This window comes from Neopelma chrysocephalum, unplaced genomic scaffold (assembly GCF_003984885.1).
Source record: "Neopelma chrysocephalum unplaced genomic scaffold, ASM398488v2 Primary Assembly neopelma1_76, whole genome shotgun sequence".
Classification (NCBI taxonomy): Eukaryota; Metazoa; Chordata; class Aves; order Passeriformes; family Pipridae; genus Neopelma; species Neopelma chrysocephalum.
This window is the reverse complement of record NW_020897737.1, coordinates 4,365,870-4,391,368: the sequence shown is the minus strand read 5'-3', so window position 1 is coordinate 4,391,368 and position 25,499 is coordinate 4,365,870. Positions and strand designations below refer to the sequence as shown.

The following is a 25,499-nucleotide window of genomic DNA, read 5'->3' as shown; positions in this document are numbered from 1 at the left end:
AACATAAGAACTGAGAGATTTTACAAAGTATACTACTTGCTGCCTAGATTTTCTAGCAAACACCAGTCTTATCCAGCTTAAAAGAACAGTAGCCCACCTTCTTCTAAGTTCACTTTCAAAAATACAAAGATCAGTAGGCACAAAGTACCACGTACAAAACCCCTTAAAGGTTGGGTCACTGTCGATTAACTTAAAAGTTCAGCTGGGCATTTTAAAGAAGAGTCAAAAGATGTTCACAACAAAGCAGCTAAATGGTTTGAGATACAGCTGTCCTAGATCTCACCAACCAGGTAATTCCCTCAGAGAATCAAAGCAACAGCAGGATTATATACACACATACTCCAGCTCCTATTTCTTCATATTTCTTTAGAATTCCATTGTGTTTTGAAGACCAACAAAGTAGCTTGTTTTACTGTCAAAGGGAAACTCTCAAGAGGCTGGACTGGCAACAAACAGGAAAAAGCTCACACGAAAGAAAGGAGTAGAGCAAGCTCTGCTAGAGAACACTGTCTTCTATTCTGCTGTGCCAATTTCCACAGCAAAGATAGCAACTTTGGGAAATGTTATTTTTTTACTCTACATTTTACACTGGTCAGCCTTTCTGATTAACATACTTAATATACAGGAACAGATATATGTGTACATGCATACGTAATTTCCAGCATCAGAACAATGACCCTTAGTCATCTATTAAAATTGCCATAGCAGGACAGAAAACAACACTTCCAGCATTTTCACACAAAAGATCCTCACATGAGATGATACTTACTAACATCCCCACTGAGGATAAGAATATTCCCAAACTGTTTTGAATGCAGAATTTTAATATTCTGAAAAGGTGAATCTTCATCATAAACAACTTCATCTATGTCATACTCCACCAGGCGCCCATCAGCTGTGGGCCAGTATCTATCAATGACACCTCCTCTCAAAATGGCTGGCAACCTAGAAAGAAATAGAAAGAAAAAAGATTACAAAACATTTGGCATGTTTATCTTTTTAGAAATCCACTTTAAACATTCTGTGGATTCATCATAATAAATAAATAATATTTACAAGAGAAAGAAAACTTGCCACATTTAACACTCAACAGACAGAAGAAGCCTATCAGCCATAAATATACATAATAAATATACATAACTTGCTAAGGCACAGATGACATAAATGATTCTTCTTTGTGTTCAACTTCTACAATGAGCATGTGAATCTCTCTATTCTAAGAGAGGGAATTTACATAACATATCAGCCTTTTTAGAAGAATCAGCTCATGACTAGAAATGAATACAATACAAAAGTAGAATGTAGAGAAAAAAACATGACAAAACCTCTTCCCACCTTCAGCTCAGCTAAGAATGTCATTTCTTTGAGATTAGTGAATCTCACCCTTCTCAAGTTGTAGTGAGAGACATTTTAATACATAGAGAAACACAAAAAGTTAATTATTACAGTGTTTCAAACTGAACTAGGTCACTGTGTAATCTATAAGCACAGTCCTTGATATCAGCTGACAGTCTGCATTACTTTTTAAAAGTGGTTCAATCATCTGCATAGATTTTGTTTTGTTTTGTTGTTTGTGTTGTGGGTTTTTTTCATTCTTGGTTCAAATCAGTATTTCACCTGTAAAGATAAACTATATTTGAAATTATTCTGAATGATCAAAACTATTACATTTAAGCAAAATGTGCAGGAACAGGGTTCATCAGATTTCCTACACACACTTCGAAGAGTTAAGGGTTTTTTTCCAAAGGAGGATGTAGCAGAAAACCAGACACAGACAAGCTCCTTCTAAATTCACTACTGATTCTCAACAAAGGTTTCAGAAATCCTTCCTACCCTCAGTGAGCCACAAGATGGCAGCACACGGTGAGAGCAAGATCATCCACTCACTACCTAAAAACAGCAAAAAGGCAGGAAAAACTTTTCCAGCTACATTATTTCTAGTGGAGCTGCATGCATGAAGCTAACACCAAAAGGACGCAAAACAAATTAAAAAAAAAGAAAAAAAGACGTTGAAGGGTGTGTGACAAGATCCATGCCAGATACACTGTTCTAGGAGGTTCATCTTCCTGTACTAAAGGTAACCAAATGATCTAGATCACTTCAAGCAGATGTTGTCCTGACCCATTTTTAAGAAACTCCTATCACAGAGATTTCATGAACTCCCAATATCATATTTCAGTATCAAAATATCCTCAGAGATCTTCTCCCCCATAAACACATACACGAGATTATCTATGTTTGTACACTGTGCACCTTGTGAGGCTTTACCAGGTTGAAGGAAAGCAAGATAACCACTTCTCTATTTTACACACAACTGTTAAAGAGAAATAACAATATTCAAGGTATAACATCACTTTTCAAATCACTATCACTTTACTTGTGGTCTCAGATTACTTTCTGTCGTAGTATTTAACTGTTACAGAGTGCTTAACTGCTCTCCCATTTTGTAGTTTGCTCCTTGGCTTTACTGAATCTTATTGGTTTTACACTTGCTTTTTAGTTTTCTTAACTTATTTCCACTTCTCTGTTCCTTCAAGCACCCACTGCACCTTCCACCAAGTGCATGCCTGCAGTAAGTGCTCCCTGGCTTCAAGGTGTCAGTCGCTGCCAGAGAGCCACAAGGGCACAACATGAGCCACGTCCAGTGTGAATGTTATTTCAGCAGCAGGCCACAAGCCACGATTTGAATCTTTAAAGTTTAATATTTAGCCTTGAATTTAAGCAATCCAAACTGACACAGGGCTTGCAAAGCCTCCATTGTTCAGTTATCAGTTATATTACAAATATTTGCTACAAAACATTTCTATCTTCTTGGCAAGTCCCTAAGCACACAGGCTCCACCAAGGTTTTTGCCACACAAGCCCACAATGAGCACCATGAGGCACAGCAGATGCAGAGCTGGGAGAGAAAGAGCTGTAGGAAATCTTGTCAGGGTAGGGTGTCCTCCATGGGCTTGAGCTTCGTTTTAGCTCTAACCCTTGCCCGTGGTCCATGTCCCCACCTGCACAAGTCTTTCACCAATCCTTGACACCCAGTTTGCCGTCAGAACTGCCTCAGTACTACATCCCAGTCTGACAGACACAGAGCTGGGTCTGATCCTGGTCACCATCACCAGTCCTGCTCACCTTCTCCATGAGCTGTGGGATGTGGCCTGTAGGGTACAGTTTATGCCTTGGCCTATTCCCCTGACACCCTTGGCTCTCCAGCCCTTCCAGAGCAGTCTGCTCTTGCATCCTGGTTGCCTTTTCTCACATTATTTCATGCAACCACTGCAACAAACTTAAAAAAAAAAAAAAATCCCTGTCCTGTAAGTAACAATACCAAAGATGAAACTTAACAAAATGACAAACCCCACAATACCTTCAATTCTGCAATAAAACAATTTCAAAATATTGGGAAGAAAAAAACTATGCATAAATTCATCCTCCAGGCTATTCACTGCAGTACAGCAAAGTATAATATGCTTATTATCTTTAGTAACTATGCAGACAAGCCATATACAGAAGTAGAGGTACAAACTTACCGTTTCACCCTTTTTATATTACCATGAAACAGTTCTTTCATTCTTTCTTCTACTTTGTTTAGAAGCTGGAAAAAACAGCAAATAAGAGGTGGAATTTGTAGGTGATCACTTAATGCAAAATATCTGTTAAATTAGGCTACCTGGAAGGCAATAAAAAGTAGCACCTGCACTGAAAGACTTTGAAATGTAACATCAGAACCCCATGAGTAACTCGCTGGCCCCTTAGCCTGGTTACTAGCAAGAATGTGCATGTCATAGCAGCTGTCATCACTGCATTTAGCTCTCCCTAGGACAACAGAGCCAGAAGGGGGACATGAGAAGTTCGAGGTTCCATTCCTGCTAAAGCAGTGGCCTATTCCCCTGCAATATCCAATGTCTGGAGCCTTCTTATAAGGGAAGATGAAGTTCTTTTTCTCCATGGGGAAAAAGATTGAATATAGAGGCTCTACATCTCAGAATAGAGAAGGAAAAAACTTCATACACCAATACATCAAGTTGCAGGTTGAGCATCACTTCTCCCTCACTGCCCTGGGTACCTAAAGAGAACCAAGCCCTAACCAAGGCTGTTACATCTTTAGTACATGTAAAAAAGAGTGTGTGTGTGTATGCATGCACTGACATATTTATGCAACTTCAACAGGTGCTACTGTTCCTCATCTGTAAGCATTCAGGTTTGAACTGACTTTAATATTTCAAAACCTTTTATCAAGATATATTTTGACAGACCTGAAGAAAAGAAGGGTCTCCCCATGCAGCTGGGCAAGTCTAGTAAGATAAGCAGTACTCATACCTGATCAACTTCCTCTCTTCCTTTCATATGATCGTTGTAGCTCTGCAGATCCACCAACACTAATCCATGAGGGTGAATTCTCAAATTGGCAAAACTGCAACAGAGAGAGTGAGAGACAGTGATGACAAATTTGTTACCAAAAATCAGAGCAAAGAAAGAAAATCTGAAACAAAATTATATTAAATTCAAAATTAATGGGTTTTTTTCCAGCATTTGTAACTGCTGGCAGTGCTAGCTCCAGTCTTCCTCTGCAAGTCACTAAGTAGCAAACACAGTTTCAAGAACTTGCCTATTACTACACAACTAATAAAATCAGTAGGTAGCGAGGCAGTGAAACAGGGTGTCTAAGCCACAACCACCATGGTACAACAGGAAAATACACTGCCTAATAGTCTCAGCTCTTTAAGTAAAGGCCTGGTGGAACAGCTGGGTTGCACTAGTTTGGGCTTTTTAATTGAAATCAAGCCTTAAGAAAACAACTGGAGACTTTCTTTCCCCTATATATTTCCTTCTCACTTCTGGGGGCATGGGGGGTGTTGGTTTGGGGCGTTTTGGTTTTTTTTAACTTTACAGCAACTATTTAGAGAGACTGTGAAAAACAATAAGCATGCTGGAGCAAACCATGGCTTTGATTGGCAAAGAAATTGCAGCAGCATACTCTCATCAATGAATACAGATGCAAGATAGACAAAACTACTACCATTTATACTACAGAAGCTTTTAAAGACCAAAGAGCAAGGCTTCACCATGCTCAGTGTTAGGTAAGTAAATAGTGGACCTTGGAGAATTTGCAACTAACTAAACAAGAGCTAAGGACAAGGGGGAAGGACACAAGAAAACAAAAACAGTGTAGCAAAGGCAATATCCTTTCCATACTAGGGAGGAAAGAAGACAAAAGAAACAGCAAGGCTACAAGGGGATTACATAAAGGAAGGGAGGGGAAACACACACTGAAAAAAAAGAGAAGAGGGGATGAGAACAGAAACAGCTGAGCAAAGAAAGAAGGGTATCCAGGGATAGTTGTTCATTAGTACAACACAGAAAAACTTCAGATAAGGCTGAATGCTCCTTTCTTTACTTGTCTGCTCTTATCACCCCACTCAGTCTCAAAGGCAAAACACAAACCAACTCTTGCTATGACAAAAAGTTTAGATGACCTCTCAGCTCCCCACCACTCCCACCTTTTTTTGTCCCTTCCAGAACTCCTTTTGTAAACTGTCAGCCTCCCTATGAACACCCTCTCCCGTGGTGCTGGAAACCTTGGCTCTTAGCTGCAGTCAGATAAAACCCTGAATATTCTGTGTTATCTGAAGATCACAATTTTTGGTAACTGTAAAATGATCATATTATGAAACTGACTGAAGCAATTTAAGAATGGAAACAGCAGCAAGCTGTAGCTGTGATGTGTCTGCAGTTGGCAGAGAAGCTACTGTCATCCTCTTCTCTTCAGAAGGCGAGTCTGGGGAGGCTGAGGCTTTCCTCAGGACTGTATACACAGGTCTTGCCTTGAGGAGGAAAGATGTTTCTGTACAACACCCTTGCCCACTGTGCTTTCCTCACCCCAGTGCCCATAGACTGTCATCATTGAGTGATCCTCCTCCCAACCCCAGAGCTTGCCCACAGGGTGCTCTTCTGACAAGAGATTTTGGTTAGGGAACACAAAAGCCTACCAGGACTCTGTTTACATCATTTTCATGTCAACAGGTTTATTTGGGGATGTGTAACACACAACAAAAAAACCCCACAGGCATAAGTGTAAGAACAAACAGCTTTATTGCAAGACTCCAGGAGATAGTATCTTCTGGTTTTTTTCTAACGGAGAAAAAGACAAAAGAGTAGAGCTCACTAAATGGAAGTCCTGGTCACTCCAGTACACTTTGGACACAACCATGGACATTTCTCGTCAAGTCCCTAGACATGCTCCAGGCTCTCAAGCTGTGGCACTACAGGCACAAATGAGTATATGCAGTCCATGAGACAGCACTGTTATCAAATTCCCTGAAAACTGGCACAGTGACAGAAATATTTCCACTGTTCAAAAAGCTTTTTATCAGTTTATTCCCATATTCCAGAAGTTGCTGTTGGCACAAATGAGCAACAGATTGACTGTCCCGTGATTCAACTTCTCTTTTAAATTCCTTTCCTACAAGAATTCCATACTTGTCATAACATTTGACAGCTGACATGGTCTTCACTTCCCCTGCAATGGCATGAGCTCCTCAGTAAGGGATGTTGCTGCCTCTGCTTTGGGGTGAGAGGCAAGGAGAGGCAGAGGGGAGAGTTGCTCTAAAAAAGCACAACCACAGAACTTCAGATTTATTAAGGGCGATGACAGCATTAGAATACAGAGACAGCAACACTGCAGAACCATCACTCATTTCATCAAATTGTTCCCTCTACCAGAATATCAGGGTCCTGACATCTGGGGCAGGGGGATAAGAGATGAAAAGGCTGGCACCAGGCTGGAGCAGTGTAGTGGGACAAAGATTCAAGTTCCAAGTGTCTAGTAGGTATTCTCAGACAGTTAATTTGTAGTAAAAAAAACCTGAATGAAATTCAAAATTCTCAAAAGGCAATACAGATTCAGGTTATGAAGGTTATATCTTCATTGTAAGTCACCTAGCTGAAAAGTAAGCTAAAATGCTTGTAAAGATTTAAACAGGTAGCAAACAGTACAAGTGTACTCAGAAGTGACCAGTCTAGTAGTATTAAGGCAGCAGCAGCAGGCGAAAGCTGAACCCACAAAAGACTTACTAGCTTCAATTAGCAGAGAGCAGAGGCTATGCTGGCTTTTGTTACATTACATTTGTCTGCTTGGCAGAATGCATGTGAATGCAGGTTTGCAGCAGCAGCAGCTCTTTTAATATGTGGAAGAGGGTTCTTAAGAACAATGATAATACTGTTTCCATTTTCTATCTATAAAAATACAGCAAAGACCACTTTAGAATGCAAATGAGGGGAAAAAAATATGAAAAATTAAGTTTTCCTCAAAAGTCTCCCCTCCTTCCTCTTGTCTTTCTGAAAAATATAATTCCTGTTTTAAAATAAAACACCTGCCACACTTTTGGTGCGTGCTTGCATGTACTTTCATAGAAGTAGTAAGGAAAAAAGCTCAGTGAAGAGGTATCTCCTTCCTTTCCATTAGGCAAGGAAATTGCCTCTGAAAAGCAGCCCCTACTGTAACAAGGTTCCACTTGCTGCACCTGCACAGGAGCCACTTCTAAGGCAGTGCTCAAGGTTTTTGTGCTTGTATGCAAAGGAGTGTCAACAACAGCAACAATTTCTGCTGAGTGCTGAGTCTGGAGTGCTCCGTCTTAGCACCTGAACAACAGAGAATATTGATGTTAACAAATAATTCCCAACTGCACAAATGAAAAAGTAACTGCCTGAAACAGAGAAAGGCTTTGGATGAGCATCCTCTTTTAAAAAGAAGCAGAAAGACCAATATATTCTAAGCCAAAACGTGTGTCCTACGTTAGTTACTTGTACTGAGGAGTAAGAAAAACCGCAATCCCATGTATTTGAAAAAGAACTTCCCAAGAGCACCCCACTCAAAGAAGAGAACTGGATAGACAGACAGGTGCCTACAAATTCCTCTTTACCCATCAAAGTTTTATCTGCTGGCACTAACTTTGAGTTTTCTATGAAATACACTAAATAATTCAAGTATTTGAAAAACAGCTTGCCAGTAAAAGCATCATCAATTGTCAAATTACTCAATGACGAAGAAAATGAAAATCTGCTTATACCAGAAAATAATAAAATTTTTTTAAAAGGCACGACACTGTTTCTTTAAAGCATTTTCTAAAGTGTTCATCTTAATTATAAAGCACTTAGGGACCTCAAGGAACAAAGTAATAATTTTTTTTCACTACACCATTATTCTGTTCTCTTTTTACAAAATAAGAAAATTAAACAAATGAAAGCTACAACAGTTCTAAACTGTTGCTGATTCCTACCAACTACTTCCCATTCTTCAGCTCATTTTTACACTCTGGGTAACTACATGAATAAACTACAACATTTTAGCCTGAAACAAAGAGCTAAGGAATGTTCATCCTTCTCCTTTAAAATATGCTGACTAGCATACAGAGTGGTTAGCAAAAGACTAACACAGAAAAGAAAAAAGTAAACACACTCACCCCTCCCTTCACAGTGTTAACATATTCATCATCATCTGACATACAAATCAAATTCAACTGGGTATATCTTGCACTGTTGTGAACAGTGAAGTCAAACACCAGTAGGATTACACTTCTCTAAACAAGAATTTAGACACAGAACAGAAATTAAACATGGGTATGTGTATAGAGGAGGTCAAAGCTTTTCTAAAAGACAGTCTTCTACTGCAGAAACAATGACTCAAGGTTCAGGTTTTGTGGGTTTTTGAAGATCTTCCAGGTGGAATATGACAAAAGAGGGGGCACAGATGCACAGAGGAAAGAAAAACCCTGGTGGGTGTACACAGTGTAACAGAAGAACACTTGCTCACAAGCAGTGATGACATTAAAGCCAGTACTTGGAAATTGGTATCTTCTTAATACTATATTTTAATGATTTTTCTCCTTGCCCTAACTTTAACAACTCCTGTTAATATTTTAAAATATATTGGGCACTATGACTCTATACAAAGTACTATATACATTAAATGAAATAAAAACTTCACTTTTTTTAAACCAAACTTTTAACTGTCCTATCCAAGGGAGATAAGTGGCACTTCAGTAAAAGCATGTTGCTTAATGGGACCCTGAAAACATTCTGAAAGTGATGTGGTAACAGATTCAGCAAAACGAGACTGCTGGGGCCCCAAAACTCAGACACAGAGCTCCTCTCCTGCATGTACAACTGTTCCCCAACCAGCTTTGGGCAAGGAGGATGGCAAAGCAGAGAGGTGTATACATCCCCACCACTACAGACAAGAACTTGAGTGGCTCAAGTGACCCATTTCCCGCCCGACTCTAGAGCCTTGTATCGACAACCCCATTAGTAAGAGTTTTCAGCTGGACCTCCCTCAATTAGGTCCTTTGTCAGAGTAAATCACCAAGTAAATGGACCAGGTAGAGCTGCCACACGTGACTTTTGCTTGCTTAGCTCTGGACAAAGGAGAACAGGGATCTGTTGCTTCGGTAATGACAACAGGAAAGCATGTCTTAATCCCCAAATCAGCTCCAATTCGTTTCACAACCGAAGCCCTCCACGGGGATGTTCACGTGGTATCTTTGTCAGAGACAAAGTTTTGTCAAGAGCAGTGTCCACAGTTCAACACTCCAGCACGGGGCACACTGCAGGCTGTGGGGGTTATCTCTGCAGACTTTGAAGTGTAGACACTATTTAGCAATATATTACTATCTCACCTCAAACATTTTTTTCCAGGGATTAGTGCCCAACTTGTAACATCAGCTGTGCATCTTTGTCTAGCAATGGCTCAGTCACGTTTGGCTGGCTAAAAGTCTGTTTATGTGCACATACTCATAAACCCCCTACTCGCATTCAGCATCAACTCCTGCATCTTTCATCCTCTGGAACTTGTCAAAAGTTACACCTAGCCATCCTTAGAGGAAACTGCTCATGACACACCTACCACCCCTCATCACAATTTTTCAGTTTTTACTATGAGCTACTTCTGTTTTGAAGGGAAGATGAAAAATCCACATGAGCTGGCTAATTTCTTCCTAGTTGTGTCAGGTAATATTTTTATGTTAATTTAAAATATATGACAGTTGAAGTCACTAAGATAAAAAGCAGACAGATGTGCTAGTATTAAAATAAAGCCTCTTTAGCTAGTATCAAAACCTTCATGTGCTCATCGGTTCATTCTTACAACTCATGAAATGTGTTTGTTTTGCAGGGTTTAACTATCCAGTCTATTAGGTTTTATGGGTTTACACCTTCATTTGTTTCAGTTAACTGAAACTACATCAAACAAATACAAACAAACTACATTAAGGCAACCTTAAACAGCATGTTTCTCTTAAAAAAGGTATACAAAGTTTCTGTAACCACAGGGAACAAAATTGCTGAGGTCCCAAAACTCAAAGGAAGTTCTCCTGCACGTGCATTCCCTAGTTCAGTTCACTGGGGCTGACAAGGTACAGAAGGTACTTTAGCTGGACAGTTTACTGTCTGTAGTGGTGCTGGTTAAAGTGGGCAATTTTCAAGCAAGATAAATACAGTGTGCACTGGAGCTCAGACAGCAATGAATATACCAAGAGGAAGCAATAACCACTTTATTAATTTACATTTAATACTGCACCAGAAAAAGAATTGTTAATTTGCAAGGTGCTATCTCATTAATACTCAGTTCTTCCATGCACTCTTGTTCTTCAGTCTTCGGTTTTGAGGCTGTATCCCAAACTGCAGTTCTTCATTATGTTTTGCATGCTCTCCTGGATAGCTTCTCTATGAGGTTCAACAGTAAACAATGGCCAGAAGTATACAGAACCACACCCCAACAAAACAGACCCTTCCCTTTCCCGACAGGAAGCCCGCTAGGCCCACTTTCTCCATCTTCACCCTCTCACAGTAAGAATATTGTGAACCATTCTCTGGTGCAAAAGGTTGCATTTAGCTGCATAGTGAAAAGCTGGACTATTCAAAGTGCCACGATGCTGGAAAGTAAAAGGTTAACAAAAGCAAAACACACAGAAAATAACTCACTTAGAAATCTGTCCCAGAGCTCAGCAATTGCTGAAGCTCATCTATTACACAGGCTTTCAGGAAACAGCATGGTAGGGCATTGGGGGGAAGTGGGGAGAACAGGATGCTATCCACATGAGGACAGTTCTGAAGCAACTAAAATCTGAACAAAGGTAGATTTCATTAATTTATAGTTCCCCAATACATTGCCAAGCCTATACTCAGAGGAATAAGGTTATCCATATGTGGTCTGTGCTTTATCAGGGAAACAAGCAACTTGACCAACTCCTCTGTATCCATGAGAGCACTGAACATCAGTGCTCTGGTTTGTCTCTCCCATTAATTACTCCTATCCCTCCTACACAGAGAAATCAACTTTGACATCATCTCTCCCTTCACACATTCATTAGTATTATACTCCAGCACTTGACAAAGACAAGGGAATTTGCAGCAACAAGTATTTCCAGTTGGCAGTGCAGTAAGAGAAACCAAGTTAAATATTTTAAAACTTAGAGTTTCATAAGGACCTTTTTCTCAGAGATGCTTCCATGTGCCAGTTCAATTACCTCCTGGAAAAGTTATACAATGGAAGTCTGTTCTCTAGAAAGTTCCTGGAACGCATCAAAAGGCAGATAATTTAACTCTGGAAACTGCTCCTGTCATCTTAAGGGGAATGATCAGATGAGTTTGCAATGATCCAGTTTGAGAATTCACATCTCATGTCGCTTTCAAACTCAAGCAAACACAGGAAAGCAAATTAAGTCCATGTAATTAAAGAAAGCCAACCTTTAAATCTTCTAAGGCTTTTTTACTTTTAGCATTTTATCTTTAATTTGTTCAGAGGTTGTATATCCTTGATATCTTTTTAGGAGAATTAATTACAAGTTTAACCAAGTAAGGATAGAGGAAGGATAGCATCAGAGTAGTAAATTTTGTTATCTTTTCACTGACCTCAGAAACAAAAGGTTATCCAGAACTGGAATTATTCAGGAAGAATACAAAAGCACACATAACAAAGACAGAAAATAAGCAAGGCTGTGCAAAAACAAGATAAAAGTAACAAGGTTTTCCAGGTACATCAAGTATAGAAAACAAATAATTTAAATCAGAAAAAGCCAGTGCCGCATTGAAAAAGCTAACTGAACTATACCAAGCACTTCATGGAGCACAATTGGGAATGATAAACATAAGACTAGACTCACATCAGCTTACTTGTTACCTTAATTTGGGTCCCAAGCTTGCCAGTGTAGTTCTCTAAACTATTTATATATATAAAATAGATAGATATGAAGATGTACATACAAATATGTTCAAACACAGTAAATACAGAGACAAATTCTAGTAGGCAAAACACTCACCTAGGATATGATTTTCCTTCTAGAGATACCTGTTCTCTCTTATTACAAAGAGAACTTAAAAATCCTTAGCAGTTCTCGTATGTTAGCAATGTGGCCAAATGAGCTACTTAACCGAACACCCAGCAGAAGAAAGCCAAAAAATTAAAGCTTATTTAGCTTAACTCCAATCCTGGAGAACAAAGTAAGTAGAGATTAAAAAAAAAACAAACAGAAAAAAAATGACAAATCCAACCACCAAAAGAAAAAAAACCAAAACCAGCAACTGCCACAATGGACCTGAAGAAGTAGTAATTGAACAACTATAAACAAATGAAGTGCAATAAAATTATGGTAGTTCATAGATTAATGGAACCATAATCAACTAACCCTCACCCTGTAAAGCAGTATCAGGAAATAAAAATGTGGTTTTTCTCACCAGTTTTCCCCAGCAGACTGAGCTTAAGGTGAGTATCACTAATGACACCAACCACCCTTAGTAATGCTGTTAGTTACCTCAGTAGCTGCTTGAGAATTTGAACTATAGAATATAGCATTTGAACACACAACAAAACAGGGACAGAAAGGTTTCATTATTCACATGCTAAGTTTATACTAGAACATATTTAGACATTTTAAGGCAAGAATAACTACAAATACATTTAACTGACTTGAGCTGTCCTGCATCTGGAAGGACTGGTCCTGAGACCAAGGCACTGTGGTACAGACCAGACTGGCCAGTTCAACTGTTCTGATATCCAAACTGCAAGATGACATACTCCAGATTAGAAATAGTTTGTTTTATTTTAGCTACTTCATACACAATAGCTTGCCCTGTCAACACCACAGGAAATCCAACATGGGGAAAAATAAATATTGTAAGGGAGGACAGTGGGAATATAATCTACAGGGAGAAAATCCACTCACCTGCCATTTTTTTTGATGTAGGTTGCTAAATAACCATGGTCTTCCCAGTTATGAACTGTCTCTGTCATTCCCTGCTCCTGAAAAATGGGCTGTAGAGCTTTAAGAACGGCATTGCAATCAGCTGCAAGATTAAAAGAGAAATAATAATCAGTAAGGATTTTCCACTCAAGTCACTTCTGCTTTCCTTTAAGGCTGAGCAGGTTTTTTTGGCAGCCTGGATTAATATCTGAGCACCATTTGAACAACATCCTTCATGTATCTTCTCTCTCCATCCCCACAGATGTTTCTCATTGCATGGGGATCCAAACAGTTTTCTTTTAAAATCAGTTTTCACACCTAAGCAGAAGTGGTTATCTATTATGGATGTAGTAATAGTACTTTTTTTATGGCTACTGTTGGTCACCTTCTGTATCACAATTCAGACAAGTCCTTACTCATATAATTACTTTTAAAATCATTTAAAACACAAAGAATAATCCCAAAAAGAAACCACAGCACTGATATGAAAGTTTGAAAAAATGCTGACCTGTAGGACAGGGAAACTACAAAGGCATTGAAAACTAGAGAGGGTAAACCAACCTATTCCCTCTACCCCTACAGAAACATTCATTTTTAATATCCAGGTCAGAGAAGGTCTCCAGTTGAAAATCTTCCTGATACTACGGAAGAGATCTCTCAGAAAAACACACAAAAACTCACTTGGAAATATAACTGAAGTTACTCTGGCAATTATCTTCAAAAGTAAGCTCATGATTTGTCTATAAAGGTATTTCTTCAGTCAGAACATAATGATTTCAGAAGCCTCAAGTCTGCTGTACACAGTTTTGTGGGGTTTTTTTAACCCACAACATTGTTCATTATAACTACTTTAGATTCTCCAGACAAGCGTCTCAAAAACAAGTTGCAAGTTTTGCCTATTTACTTCAGAATTGACAAGGTGAGAGGTCATGGAGGATGCTAGTACGGTTGCACTTACCAGAAGAGGAACAAAACTGGAAGGACTGCCATGTCAGTGAAGAGACCTAACAAAGTAATTATCTACAGGCTGTCCTAGTGAGGCAAGTATCATAATTTTTGCTTCACAAACACAGATCTAAACCAGTATGGTCATGTAATATGTCAGTAACGTAACCAGGATTTAGAGTCACTCTATCAGAGAAACCACCTGGCACAGCCACATTATGGAGGCACAGCTTATAGCCCAATGTTTCAGCACAGACATTCTTCCCCATCACAACTTTTTAGTAAAGAGTTATTCCCAAGGTAATTATTTTGTTTTAATCTCTGCCTGCAAAATGCATATACATTGGAAACTAGTTAAGTGTAGCCTGCACACATAATCAGCAATAGTTTCCAGGATGCTATTGAGTTGTACCTGCTACAAAGAAACAAAAAAGCCCATACCAAATAAATCCAAATTTAGCTCATCTATCATCTCTGTGAAACTCCACGGTAGACTAAGTTAAAAATCTGATTACTTGAAACTTATGTTTGCCCATCTGTAAACCCTGGACTCAATTACCCCTGGACATTTTAACCAGACAGACTGAAGTAACAGAAAGTGTTTACTTTAGTCTTCCTCAAACAAAGTCAAGAGCAAACCAATTCCTCAACAGTCAAGGATATTTAATAAAAATGGAAAGGTTTTGCTTCTCATTGCCCAAACTATCTGATCTTGATGCATATTATAAGGCACAAATTTACTTTTCACCTTTTGTTCCTCACTCATTAATTCCCCATGTGGCAAATTAAGGGAAAACAGAACCAATAGAACTAAATTCTGTCAGACAGCAGTAAATGATTTAACTGCTGGCCCCTTCTCAGTCTCACCACTGATGAAACACCACACACACAGTCCATTACCACTATGAAGATTTTTACTCCCCCCACCTTCCTGTAAAATTCTGCATCATTTGTACCAGTAAGTTTTCAGGCTTCCAATCCAGCACCAGGCACTACCATGGCACAGGCAATAATTAAGGCTCAGAATACACAGCTTGTCTGCCCAATAACTGTGGTTACAGTGGGCCAACAATCAAGTCAACAAGGTTTTCAGACATCAAAAGCATAGATGAAGTGGGGCCATAATTAAGAGCCACAGTTCTTAAGCTGATTCTAATCTCTGCAGCTTTGCACTGGGACAGGAACTTTGCAATGCACACTTTAAACCTGCAGTTTCTGGCAGGCATCAGTGCTCACTCCAGAGAGGATAGGAGCAGCTGCTCCAAGGCCGATACACTCACAAAGAATTTGTCACTTCAGACGTGGTTCACTCTTTCTGCCTGCCCTTTGTTTCCCTGCCCCACTCCTTTGCCTTCTCCCTCATCTTTTCCAAGACATATACTCATTTCTGTCTCTTCCTTACTTCTTAAGTCACCACCATAACAATGTTAAATAAGAACTCAGTTTAATAATACATACAATACCCTCCCAGGGCAGTAAAATAGCATGAAATCCAAGTTGAACTAGTATGCAACCAACCCCCAGACCACCTCACTTCCACAGCTCCTGCAAGACATAGAAAGAATAGAGTGGAAGAACTGAAGTGCTCATGGCACATTTAGCCGTTTTCAACAGCTTCAAGGATTCCTGTGAGGTGTATCCTGGTAGATGCTGCAGGACAAACATCACTGATATTTTTCTGCTTCATGAACACACCAATCCCTCACAACCTGCTCATCATTCAGCAGCAGATTTCTTTGCTAAGCACCCAGGCACAAGCTTGATTAAGGTCTTCCTATTATGCTATTAACTTTAGGAAATTAAAACAACATGCTCTTTCATCAGGTCTCTTTTTAGTTATACCACACAAGATTTGCCTCGGAGGGATAATTAATTCTCCCAAGTTGGAAACTCCTTTATAAAGTGTCCGAGGCACAAGTGGTTGCTTGAAGGCATCAGGAAGTTTCAGCAATCTCAGGATCTCTCATCCAAATCCACTTACCACCGCCTCACTCCCAGCTCAGATATGCTTGATCAAGCATTGATAAGCAAAAAGGACAATGATGACTAGAACAATAGGAACACCTTTGAATCTACATCAAAATGTTTATTCAAGTAGTTATAACTTTCTCTTCTATTCGGGAACAAAGGAAACAAACTCCAGTTACCAAGCATGAAATACTGTTTTAAGTATTTGGTAATTATTTGGTAGAAGAAATGACAAATGCCTGGAGTTTCAACTGTAGAGAACAGAAACAAAAAACGCTGTATAAGATTTGAGATATACATATTTTTCAGGAGAATTAACACTCAGTTTAGCCAGAAAGTTTTTGAATCCCAGCACATTTAAGAGCAGCAGTTGCAAACACACCTCTGACGTTTGAGCAGCAAAGCAGCCATTCCCTGACAGTAATCTGTGAACATGAGAGCTTTCAAAGTTCAGAGTTACTGTAAGCATCCAGTCCAGCCTCATGCAAAACACTGGCTTAGTTTCACCCAGATACTCCAACGAGGAGCTCAATTAATCTGCTATTGAGCCAGAGTATTCTGGTTTAAGACATCCTCATATCAGATATTGACAAAAATCTTAGTAAGCACTGGGAATAGATTAGGTCTCATTTGAAAATATTCACACTATTTCCAACTCCAAATTTTTCTTACCCTGATTTTACATAATTTCCTTTAACAAGTGAGAATGTAACATAATTTAAAATAATAGGACACATCAAAGCACTTATATATGCTTCTGCATTTGATGCATTTTTCCCTTGGTAGCTACATTTTCAATAGAGAAAGGTGAAGAAAATGAAAATCAAATTAAATGCTTCATTAAGAATACTTTAAAGAGTTAGCACAAATTAGGAGACAAAATGCAGAATATGATAATAGCAAACAGCAACCTGAATGGCTGGTATATTGTTTCAGTATAATAAATTGCTGCGTTACGCAAGTCTGATATTCTTGCACACAGGTAACTCCAATTCTCAAAAAATATCACAGGAAAAGGAAATACACAGAGATTGGGGGGAGGGTACAAATGATGAAGGGAGCACATCTGAGAGAGGTTAATTTCTAACCAGGTGAGGTCCCAGGGGCAGTTCAAGAAGAGCAGCAGGAGGCTGTGTCTCCAGCCTGCTACAGCAGCACACCTGACTGCACTGGCACTGAGCTCATCAGAGTCAAGTTAGGCCACTCATAGTGCCTCCCTCCACCACCACTTACTGGAAATAGAGTCACCAGGTTATAGGTGTACAGAGGATCTCACTCAAACTAATCCAAGGCATTTTTCCAGTGCCAATATTGTATCCCAATCTTAATCATAAAAAACCTGCAGAATTAGAGGTGTGCTGCAGAAATGTTTAGTGAGCAAATTGTTCATAAATTTTAAAATCCAGAGCCAAGGAGAAGCTTCAGGCTCCTGTGCCTGTACTTTACATGCTCTAGCTTTCTTTTAGGCACTAAAAGAAATGGAGAGCTAAATGTCACAGTAGTTTATGGAAAGTCAACAGCCCCATCCTACTAACTTCCCCTCTCCACCTTACATGAGAGGATAGAGCAATACATAACAACTTACAGATTACTCGTTATCATTTAGTCACCAAGCACCTCCATGGCAATCTTTTTCTTAAGACTTGAAACCTTCGGAATTGTACTCCTTTTGTCCTAGCTAAGAGGATCTGCCTGCATGGAAAATGAGTGCACAGAGAACACTGCTGTTTGAAACAGACACTGGCTCAACTAAGAACTTGGAAAACCAACAGTTGCCTAAAGAAGAATCAGTTGCCTCACAAGAATCAAAGTACTCCCCCGGAGCACACTCAAACCCCCGGCTTTCATTACTGCCCAGAACAAAGCAGTAGCTTTTTCCTGACATATTAACACATGTAAATGAAAAACAATTGGCCTTAGCAACAAACACCTCCCGGGTATTAAGTTTGAAAGTCTCCCATCAGAACCCAGACACACACACACAGGAAAAATCCTTTGTTTTGTCCTTGCCAGTTCTGCAAAAGCAGAAAACAGCAGGAAGCAGAAACCTATACTAAAATTATTGCTTTCAATCAATTTGCACCTGTGAGGATCATCCTCATCATATCAATTTATACACAGAAATCAAGCATCAGTCGTAAAGGGGCAGCAAGTAGAAATAGTCACCTACTATTCACTCATCCATGAGAAAACAGATCAAGTTTTCCAGTGCACTTACTCCATGTCATTGTGTATTACACAAGGTTAAGAGTAGAGGCTGCTTTTTCCTAAGAGTTTCCACAGAACACCTTCCACACTCCTACTCTTAAGGATTTCCAGCTACATAGTGAATACAGGCAAAACCAGCTATACTGTGTCACAACAGCAAGAGCATGAACTTACTGGCACATCCACGTATTCACCACAGCCAATCTAAGTCACTCTGCATCCAAAGGTCCTTTGGGAAATTATGAGTAAAACAATCACAAATCAGAATGAGCTCTCAAAGTATTAAAGAAACCCAACTACAAACAGGAGAATTCAACCCTCTCTCTTCCCCTGCACTACCACCTTTTATGTTACTTCACATTGCCAAGAGGAACACACAAAAAACATGAACCCACATGAGATAACAAAGCTCTCTGCCAAACACTAGAACTTTTCAGTGCAGTATTTCTGAAAGCATCTTTGCAGACATCCAATTTTTCTACTGAAGACATCTTTCTGTGTGCATCCTTCTGGCACAGCCAGGTCAGGTAGCTATCTAGATATATAGATATGCTAGATATACAGCATATCCAGCACATGTTCAGACCAAGCTTCATGTGTTTCAATTTGTGCCCACTGCCTCTTGTCCTGTCATAGGGCACCACTGAGGAAAGTTCAGCTTCTCCAGTCGCCTCATCAGGTATTTTTTATATATTAGTATATATCTTTTTAGAAGTTTGACATGGTGCTTTGGGACATGGCTCAACAGTGGACTTCTAGTTGCTGCTTACTTCTTGGGTGGGCCTAGCAGATTGGTTTTCAATCCACCTCATTTTAGATTTCTCTAAATTGTACTTCACCACATAGTCCATGAAGATGTTACTGGAAAGCATGGAAAGTCCTACTAAAGTCTAGATTAACAGCAACCACTACCCAATCTTTTGACCACAAAATGCTAGCAGGTGGGCCAGGCATGACCTCCCCTTTGGAAAGTAATGTCAGCTATGTCCACTTTCAAGTCCTCAAGAGGTTTGAAAATAGTTTCCAAGACTTACTCCATCACTTTCCCAGGAATCATCAAGATGAAGTTGATTGAATCTTTCCTCTTGCTCTTTTGAAGATAGAAGTGATATTGATTTTCTTTCAGTCCCAGATTTTTTGTTCAGATACAACAAGAAAATAATTTTTTTGGAAGGTCACATATCAACAAGGAACAGGGTTCTGGATAAAGAATACCACACACCTTCTAAAATCTATACCCACCTTCTTCCCTGATCTTCCCCACATGGCAAAAATCTCAAAAACACGATTGGTCTTTCTTCTGCCACTCACCAGAATCAGGTTTGTGGAAGCACAGGAAAAAAAACACAAGAGGAAAAAAGAAAAGCTACTTCAACTTTCCCAAGATCACCTTTTTAAAGCTGAACTTTTTCTTGTAGTTTCAAAAGACACTACAACTGTCTAATAAGGGTGACCAAAGTAACAAAATATATAGAGGGGCTTTCAGACGGCACTAGACTACAAACACACTTTCTAAGATAGCTCATACAGTCATGTATCACCTTTATGGAATACGGAATAATCTTTGTCCAAGTCTCCAATGTTAATGTAAAGAGAACAGAGCTACACAGACACAATCTGCAGCCTTTCCTATATAACTACCAAAAAAAAAAAAAAACCACCGAAGTCAGGAACACAACAAACAACTCAATACTTAAAACACTAGCAAGAATTCAACTAAAAATGATGGTTATACAGTGAACCGAACAGCTCTGCTTGGGGGTTACCTGAGAAATCAACCACTGCAAGGATACTTGTCCTGGCTTGCTTACTGCACAAATACAGGGTCCCTCTGCTTGTGGATTCATCAGTATCTGAAGGCTCACACCTGATGACTCCTGCAGCACAATGCACTAAGGAAGATTAAAAAGAATCCACCACAAGAAACTGAGAGGGGTTTTTCCTTCTTAGCTTTTGGCAAAACTTTTAGAAGACTCTCATTGCTGCTGGAAGCACCTGAGGGACCATATTATGTTTTCAGTTAGAGAGGACAAGTCCCACAAGAACATTCTATAAAACAAGTTTAAGACACCAAGCATGTCAAATTCTGACAGCCAGGACAACTCTGAAGGAGAAGCTATTTGAGTACTGCCCCTTCAAAAAAAAAAAAAGAGTAGAAAAGAACTGCCAGGTTACTATACCTTTCACAATAATCACATGCAGAGTTAAATAATGTTTGAAAAGTCTCTCCTGTCCACCCTGACATTTACAAATTATTTCCTTTTTTATTTGATAAAATACATGCTTTAAAATAGTTTTTCTATACCTTGCACCTAATTGCAACTAGTTATGATGTGACATCCTATCACAGTTAACAACTTTTTAAATGCTTATCTTCTGGAATGGTGCACAACAGATCACTAAGTCCTGCCACTCTCTAGTAACTCTGAAAGAAAAAACATTTTAGGCTTCCACAATTAACAGTGGCTTTGCATTCCAGAAGTCTCACTGCTGTTCAATATTCACACAAAAGTTTAGTTAAAAAGGCTTTTAACTTTTTTCCTTTCCCTAATTGCTATTTTACCCTGTAAGAGTCTTAAAGGTTTTTCCACTTTATACAAGGTCACTGTTCTTCAATACAGAAGCAACATTTGCTTAGATGACGTGAAATATTTGTCACACTGTTCTGAACAACCCACAAACAGTATCTTTTACCTTTTAAGCATCTAAGTCTCACAACATACTCTTTCAGACTAACTGTTTAGCCAAGTCTAACTTTGCTATGGCAAGACATCATTTCATTAAACTTCTTGTAACTCTTCACCTCAACAGATTATCAGAGCTGAGCAGTAGGCCAAGAGGTAAACCAAAGGTATTTGTGAACTAACATTCTCACATGTAATTTTGGCATACCACCTTTACACAGAGTATTTATGCACTCAGAAAACCTCCTTCTTACGATGGGTAGCTTGAGCCTTAACATCATCAAATGTGGTTTCAATGCCTCAACTCCACTAACCTCACTTGTCTCTCCCACTAATGCATAAACTCAAGTCCATCATCTGGCATACAAAGACTGTTCACATTTTGAATCTTAGCACCAGCTGAAATATCTGCAAAAAAAAAAAAAAAAAGAAAGGACAAAATGCATTGGTAACAGAACTTCAGCATGCCTAAGTAATGCCAGCTCTCCTGCTCACTTACATCTCTCAAGCTATTTTCATCACCTAGTACCTGACCATCCTTTAGAAACATTAAGAAAAGTGATTAGTTCTTGTCATATGTACCTTCCTCTCCTCCCAAGGATTTTGCTATTTAAAAGGCATGGTCAGAGAAGTGTACCTGAAATGGGAAATACTGATGTGTCAAAAGCAGTCTTCATTTCCTGCAGGAATTTGCCCAGCAGCCTCTAATCAGACCCTCATGAAAAATATCTCCCATGCTGCTGACCTCCACCTTTCCAGGTGACAGCTCCTTCAGGTCTCAGCAAGCAGCCATTGAAAATTCAACGTCACGTTGGAGAATCACATAATTATATTTTCAGAGTTCCAGTCCTGAAGCATTTTAATCTTCAAAACTAGAAACCAACTAAAGCAGGGAATGAGTTCATAGCAGTCCTTACTACTAAAAATGGAAAGCTATTAATTCCTGTATTAACACCTCCTGACAAGCCCCATTTGTTCTCTGACACACAGCAGGCCAGTTCTCAGTCCAGACCTGTCAGAACTAGGCTGTGGAGACCCGCAGGGCTCGGCTCAGAACAGCCCAGCCAAAAGCACAGGCCGAGCCCACACCACTCAGGGAGATTGCTAAGGGAACATTACTAAAACAGATCCACTCTGGAACTGCAGCTGCAAAGTAGCTGCAAACACACCTTTAGCCAAGGTTGCAAGTCCAGACACATTCACTTGAGTCTTGTTTAATCTTTATTTACATGGTCTTCGCATACACATCACAGTCCAGGAGTCAGCAAATCTTGCTAGCATACCCTAAATCACTAAGGTAAAGAGATAAGCGTATCATCTGCACGTTATCATTGTAATCAGATGTTTCAGCACTTCAGACAATTCAATACTTGACAGAACCAGTCAAATTTAGCTACAAGGATCAGAGATGCCATTCCCCCACAACATCTTCAAATATACTTAATGTGTTTTTAAAGCTAACTGCAGTCAGCTCCTGCCAAAATTTGCCTCAGAAGAAAAACAAAGCCCCAGCATTTCTAGTACATCAGGCAACAAAAGCACCCATCACAGAGAACATGAAATTAAAAAATCACTCTCTATATAGCTAAGTGCTCAAAGATTTAATTGATGAGGTTTCTCATTTATAATCTTAGCAATTTCCAAGTACTTAGTATTAGTTTAAGCCCTTCTCCTTCATACACAAGCTTGACTTACTTGAAAAACAACCCTGCAAGTCTTCAAGAAAAAAATCAACTTTTTAATGCCAGCCATCTCTTCTGCTTTCTCTGATATTTCCATGCTTAGTATGGGATGAAACATGACTCAACAGCTAGAACTGCTGATTATCTGCTAAATAAAGCAAACCCAGTATCAACTCCAAATTGTCTTTACTACACCACGATAAAGCTCAAAGCACACGAGCAGCTGAACTTCTAGAGTTTTCACAGAGGTTTCAGAGATGGTCACAAGAAAAAGCCAATACAGCACTCCTCCTCCTCATCTAGTTCTCTTAAACACTCCTCTTTCTGGGAAATCATCCCTTCAGAAAGGTATTTTTTTAATTAGTCCTTCAAGTGAGGAAACTCAACTAACAAGGCTCCTCGAAGGGATGCAAAACTCAACCTTGTCTACTTTCTCCCCTCCAAAAATTTAGATTAGCACAGCCAAAAACAAGTACCACAAAACTGTGGTACTGCTCTACAAAGAACATCAAGACTTCCAATCAAAACAAAGACAAGAATGAAAATACTAGTTGAACTGCATGCAGTTCAAATATTTAACAATTTGAAAGCCTAAGTAAAAACTTCAATACTGAAAGAATATTTAAGAGAGTAACTTAAAACATCTTATAATTAAAATTCTTTCCTCGTGCAGATTCAGAATGTGCAGTGGACTCTGCAGACAGGAACAAAGCCACAGACAGAGCGAGCTCAGCCCACAAAAGGTAACTCCCTTTTATCTCCACAAAAACATTCATTTGAAGAAAAACAGATCATGTGCACACACATCAACTTATCATTTTTCTTAAAAATTCAAGGATTGCCTTACCTGCACTCCAACCCCGGCATTCCCATTGTGTGCTAATTCATACAAGAATTTTGTATGAATTTGTTTCAGCAACTGTGCCAGCTCAGGTCATCACTGCCCTCCTCCACCAGCTCACTCATCTGTGCCCTGGCCCTGAATATCATCAGCAGAACTGTCTGTGCCACCGTATCATCAATTATATATAACCCCCCAACAATAATCCCAAACAGTAAACCTGCAGACAGTTAAAACTAATTTCCAACTAAATGTCTTTCCAAAGCAGCTTTCTGAGGCAAACAGAAGAACCCAAATCTCCCAAGAGTCTCCTTATTATCTCCACTCCCACCCTTAGAGAAATGTGAAGAACACTGATCAATTCAATATTCAACAACCAAGAAAACTAAGTTTATATGACACATTCATGTATGGATGGGAACACTCCCATGTACAAGCAGATTTACAACATACAATATATCTAAAATCAATCCTGTACAGGTCTAAGGCATCAAGTATCTACATACTTTCATAATAAAGTCCTTAAAATAAATAACTTGAGGAGTCTCAAATTCATCCCTTTTGATGAAAAACACAACTAAGGCCTTCTACACCTCAATTAAGGAAGGCCACCTATCTGTGACCATTTTTATAAATGTTAAAGTAGCCTTCCTGTATTTTAGAATAGGGAACACTATACTATTTGCTTGCTAAAGTTGTCTGTTTATCTCCCAGGTCACAGATAAGATACTTCTGCTCAAAGGGCTGAGCTCTAGGGTTGCTAATTTAAGCAGCTCTTGAGGAGACCATCACCAAAAGTCAGGCTACGCTATCCAGCTATCAGAGATTCAACCTTGCTTATATTTAACTGACAGTTACATAGACAGGCAAAAGGGCCTTTGTTCTTTTGACTAATACATTTTTGTACCACACTTCAATAATTTTTTTCAAGTTTGAAAAAACTTGTCAGCTTTTAGCAGAAGTACATGGCCTCACTCAGCTCACGCAGCCCCGTTCCCAAGACAGGGTCGTGTTCCTCTCCACCTTAAACCAACGCAAGAGGACCTGTTTTGTCCTCTAACTCCTCAGATCCATGTTTTTATTGACATTGCTGACCTCTCTCCGTATTTCCAACCACCTTACAGAAGTGATGATGGCAAACACTAAGAAATGCCTAATGTGACAGTTATGATTCTCAAGATCCTTGCTTTGTACACACTGGAATCCTAAAGAATGTACATGACATGCACCACAATCCCAACAGTCCCAGAGAACTGGACTGCCTGAAGAAAACAAGGCTGTTATTGAAGGGGTTTGTCACGTACCAAGTCAGACAATGAGAACAACCCAGCAGAACCTCCACCTTCTGCAGCACAGGCAGTTGCTAGCAAACAATTGCACATGATTAACACGTTAATAAATTACCACATGACAAAATCCCATCTTCCTCATGCAGAGCTGTGCCCTCCAGATCCTTTCACTGCCACCCAAAGAGAGCCTCCCTCCTTTACTCACAGAGAACCTCAGAAGACTGAGGATGAAGACAAGTCACACACAACAGAGAACAAAGTAATAAATAGATCACAGAAAACTTAACATCTCAGTAATACTATCCCACCCTTAATACTCATGTTCGCTCTTGATGCTCAACAGTAACATTGAAGCCTTTATATAGCTGCTATGTTAAAAGTGAACACCGAGAAACATATACATATTATTTCAACCATCTATCACGACTCATACAAGCAGATTCTTAAGAAGTGCCATCATAACCATGTGCAGTTATTTCAAGATGTGTTGCAATGAAACAAACTATCGTTCAAACTTGCTTTCATAACCTAAAGTCTTGCCTTCCTACAAGCTACAGATGTCATTTACCTGGACTCCTGTAAAGCCTTTGACACAGTCCATCACAACATCCTTCTCTCTAAATTAGAGAGAGGTGGATTCAATGGATAAGAAAG

General features: G+C 39.4%; 1 protein-coding gene across 2 annotated transcripts in view; it reads right to left on the bottom strand.

The window, feature by feature from the left end:
- The window catches only part of SMS (spermine synthase), a 46,131-nt gene that overhangs the window by 17,297 nt on the left and 3,335 nt on the right, over positions 1-25,499 (bottom strand). The window contains exons 1-5 of one of the 2 annotated variants that reach the window (XM_027688866.1): positions 21,671-21,725; positions 13,211-13,331; positions 4,314-4,407; positions 3,524-3,588; positions 770-945 (exon numbers count right to left, since the gene is read on the bottom strand). In XM_027688866.1, coding sequence (XP_027544667.1) covers positions 770-945; positions 3,524-3,588; positions 4,314-4,407; positions 13,211-13,331; positions 21,671-21,710 — 496 coding nt within the window. In that variant the 5' untranslated portion in view covers positions 21,711-21,725. Of the gene's footprint in view, positions 1-769; positions 946-3,523; positions 3,589-4,313; positions 4,408-13,210; positions 13,332-21,670; positions 21,726-25,499 lie in introns of those variants that run through there. The other variant, XM_027688865.1, reaches the window with a different exon arrangement.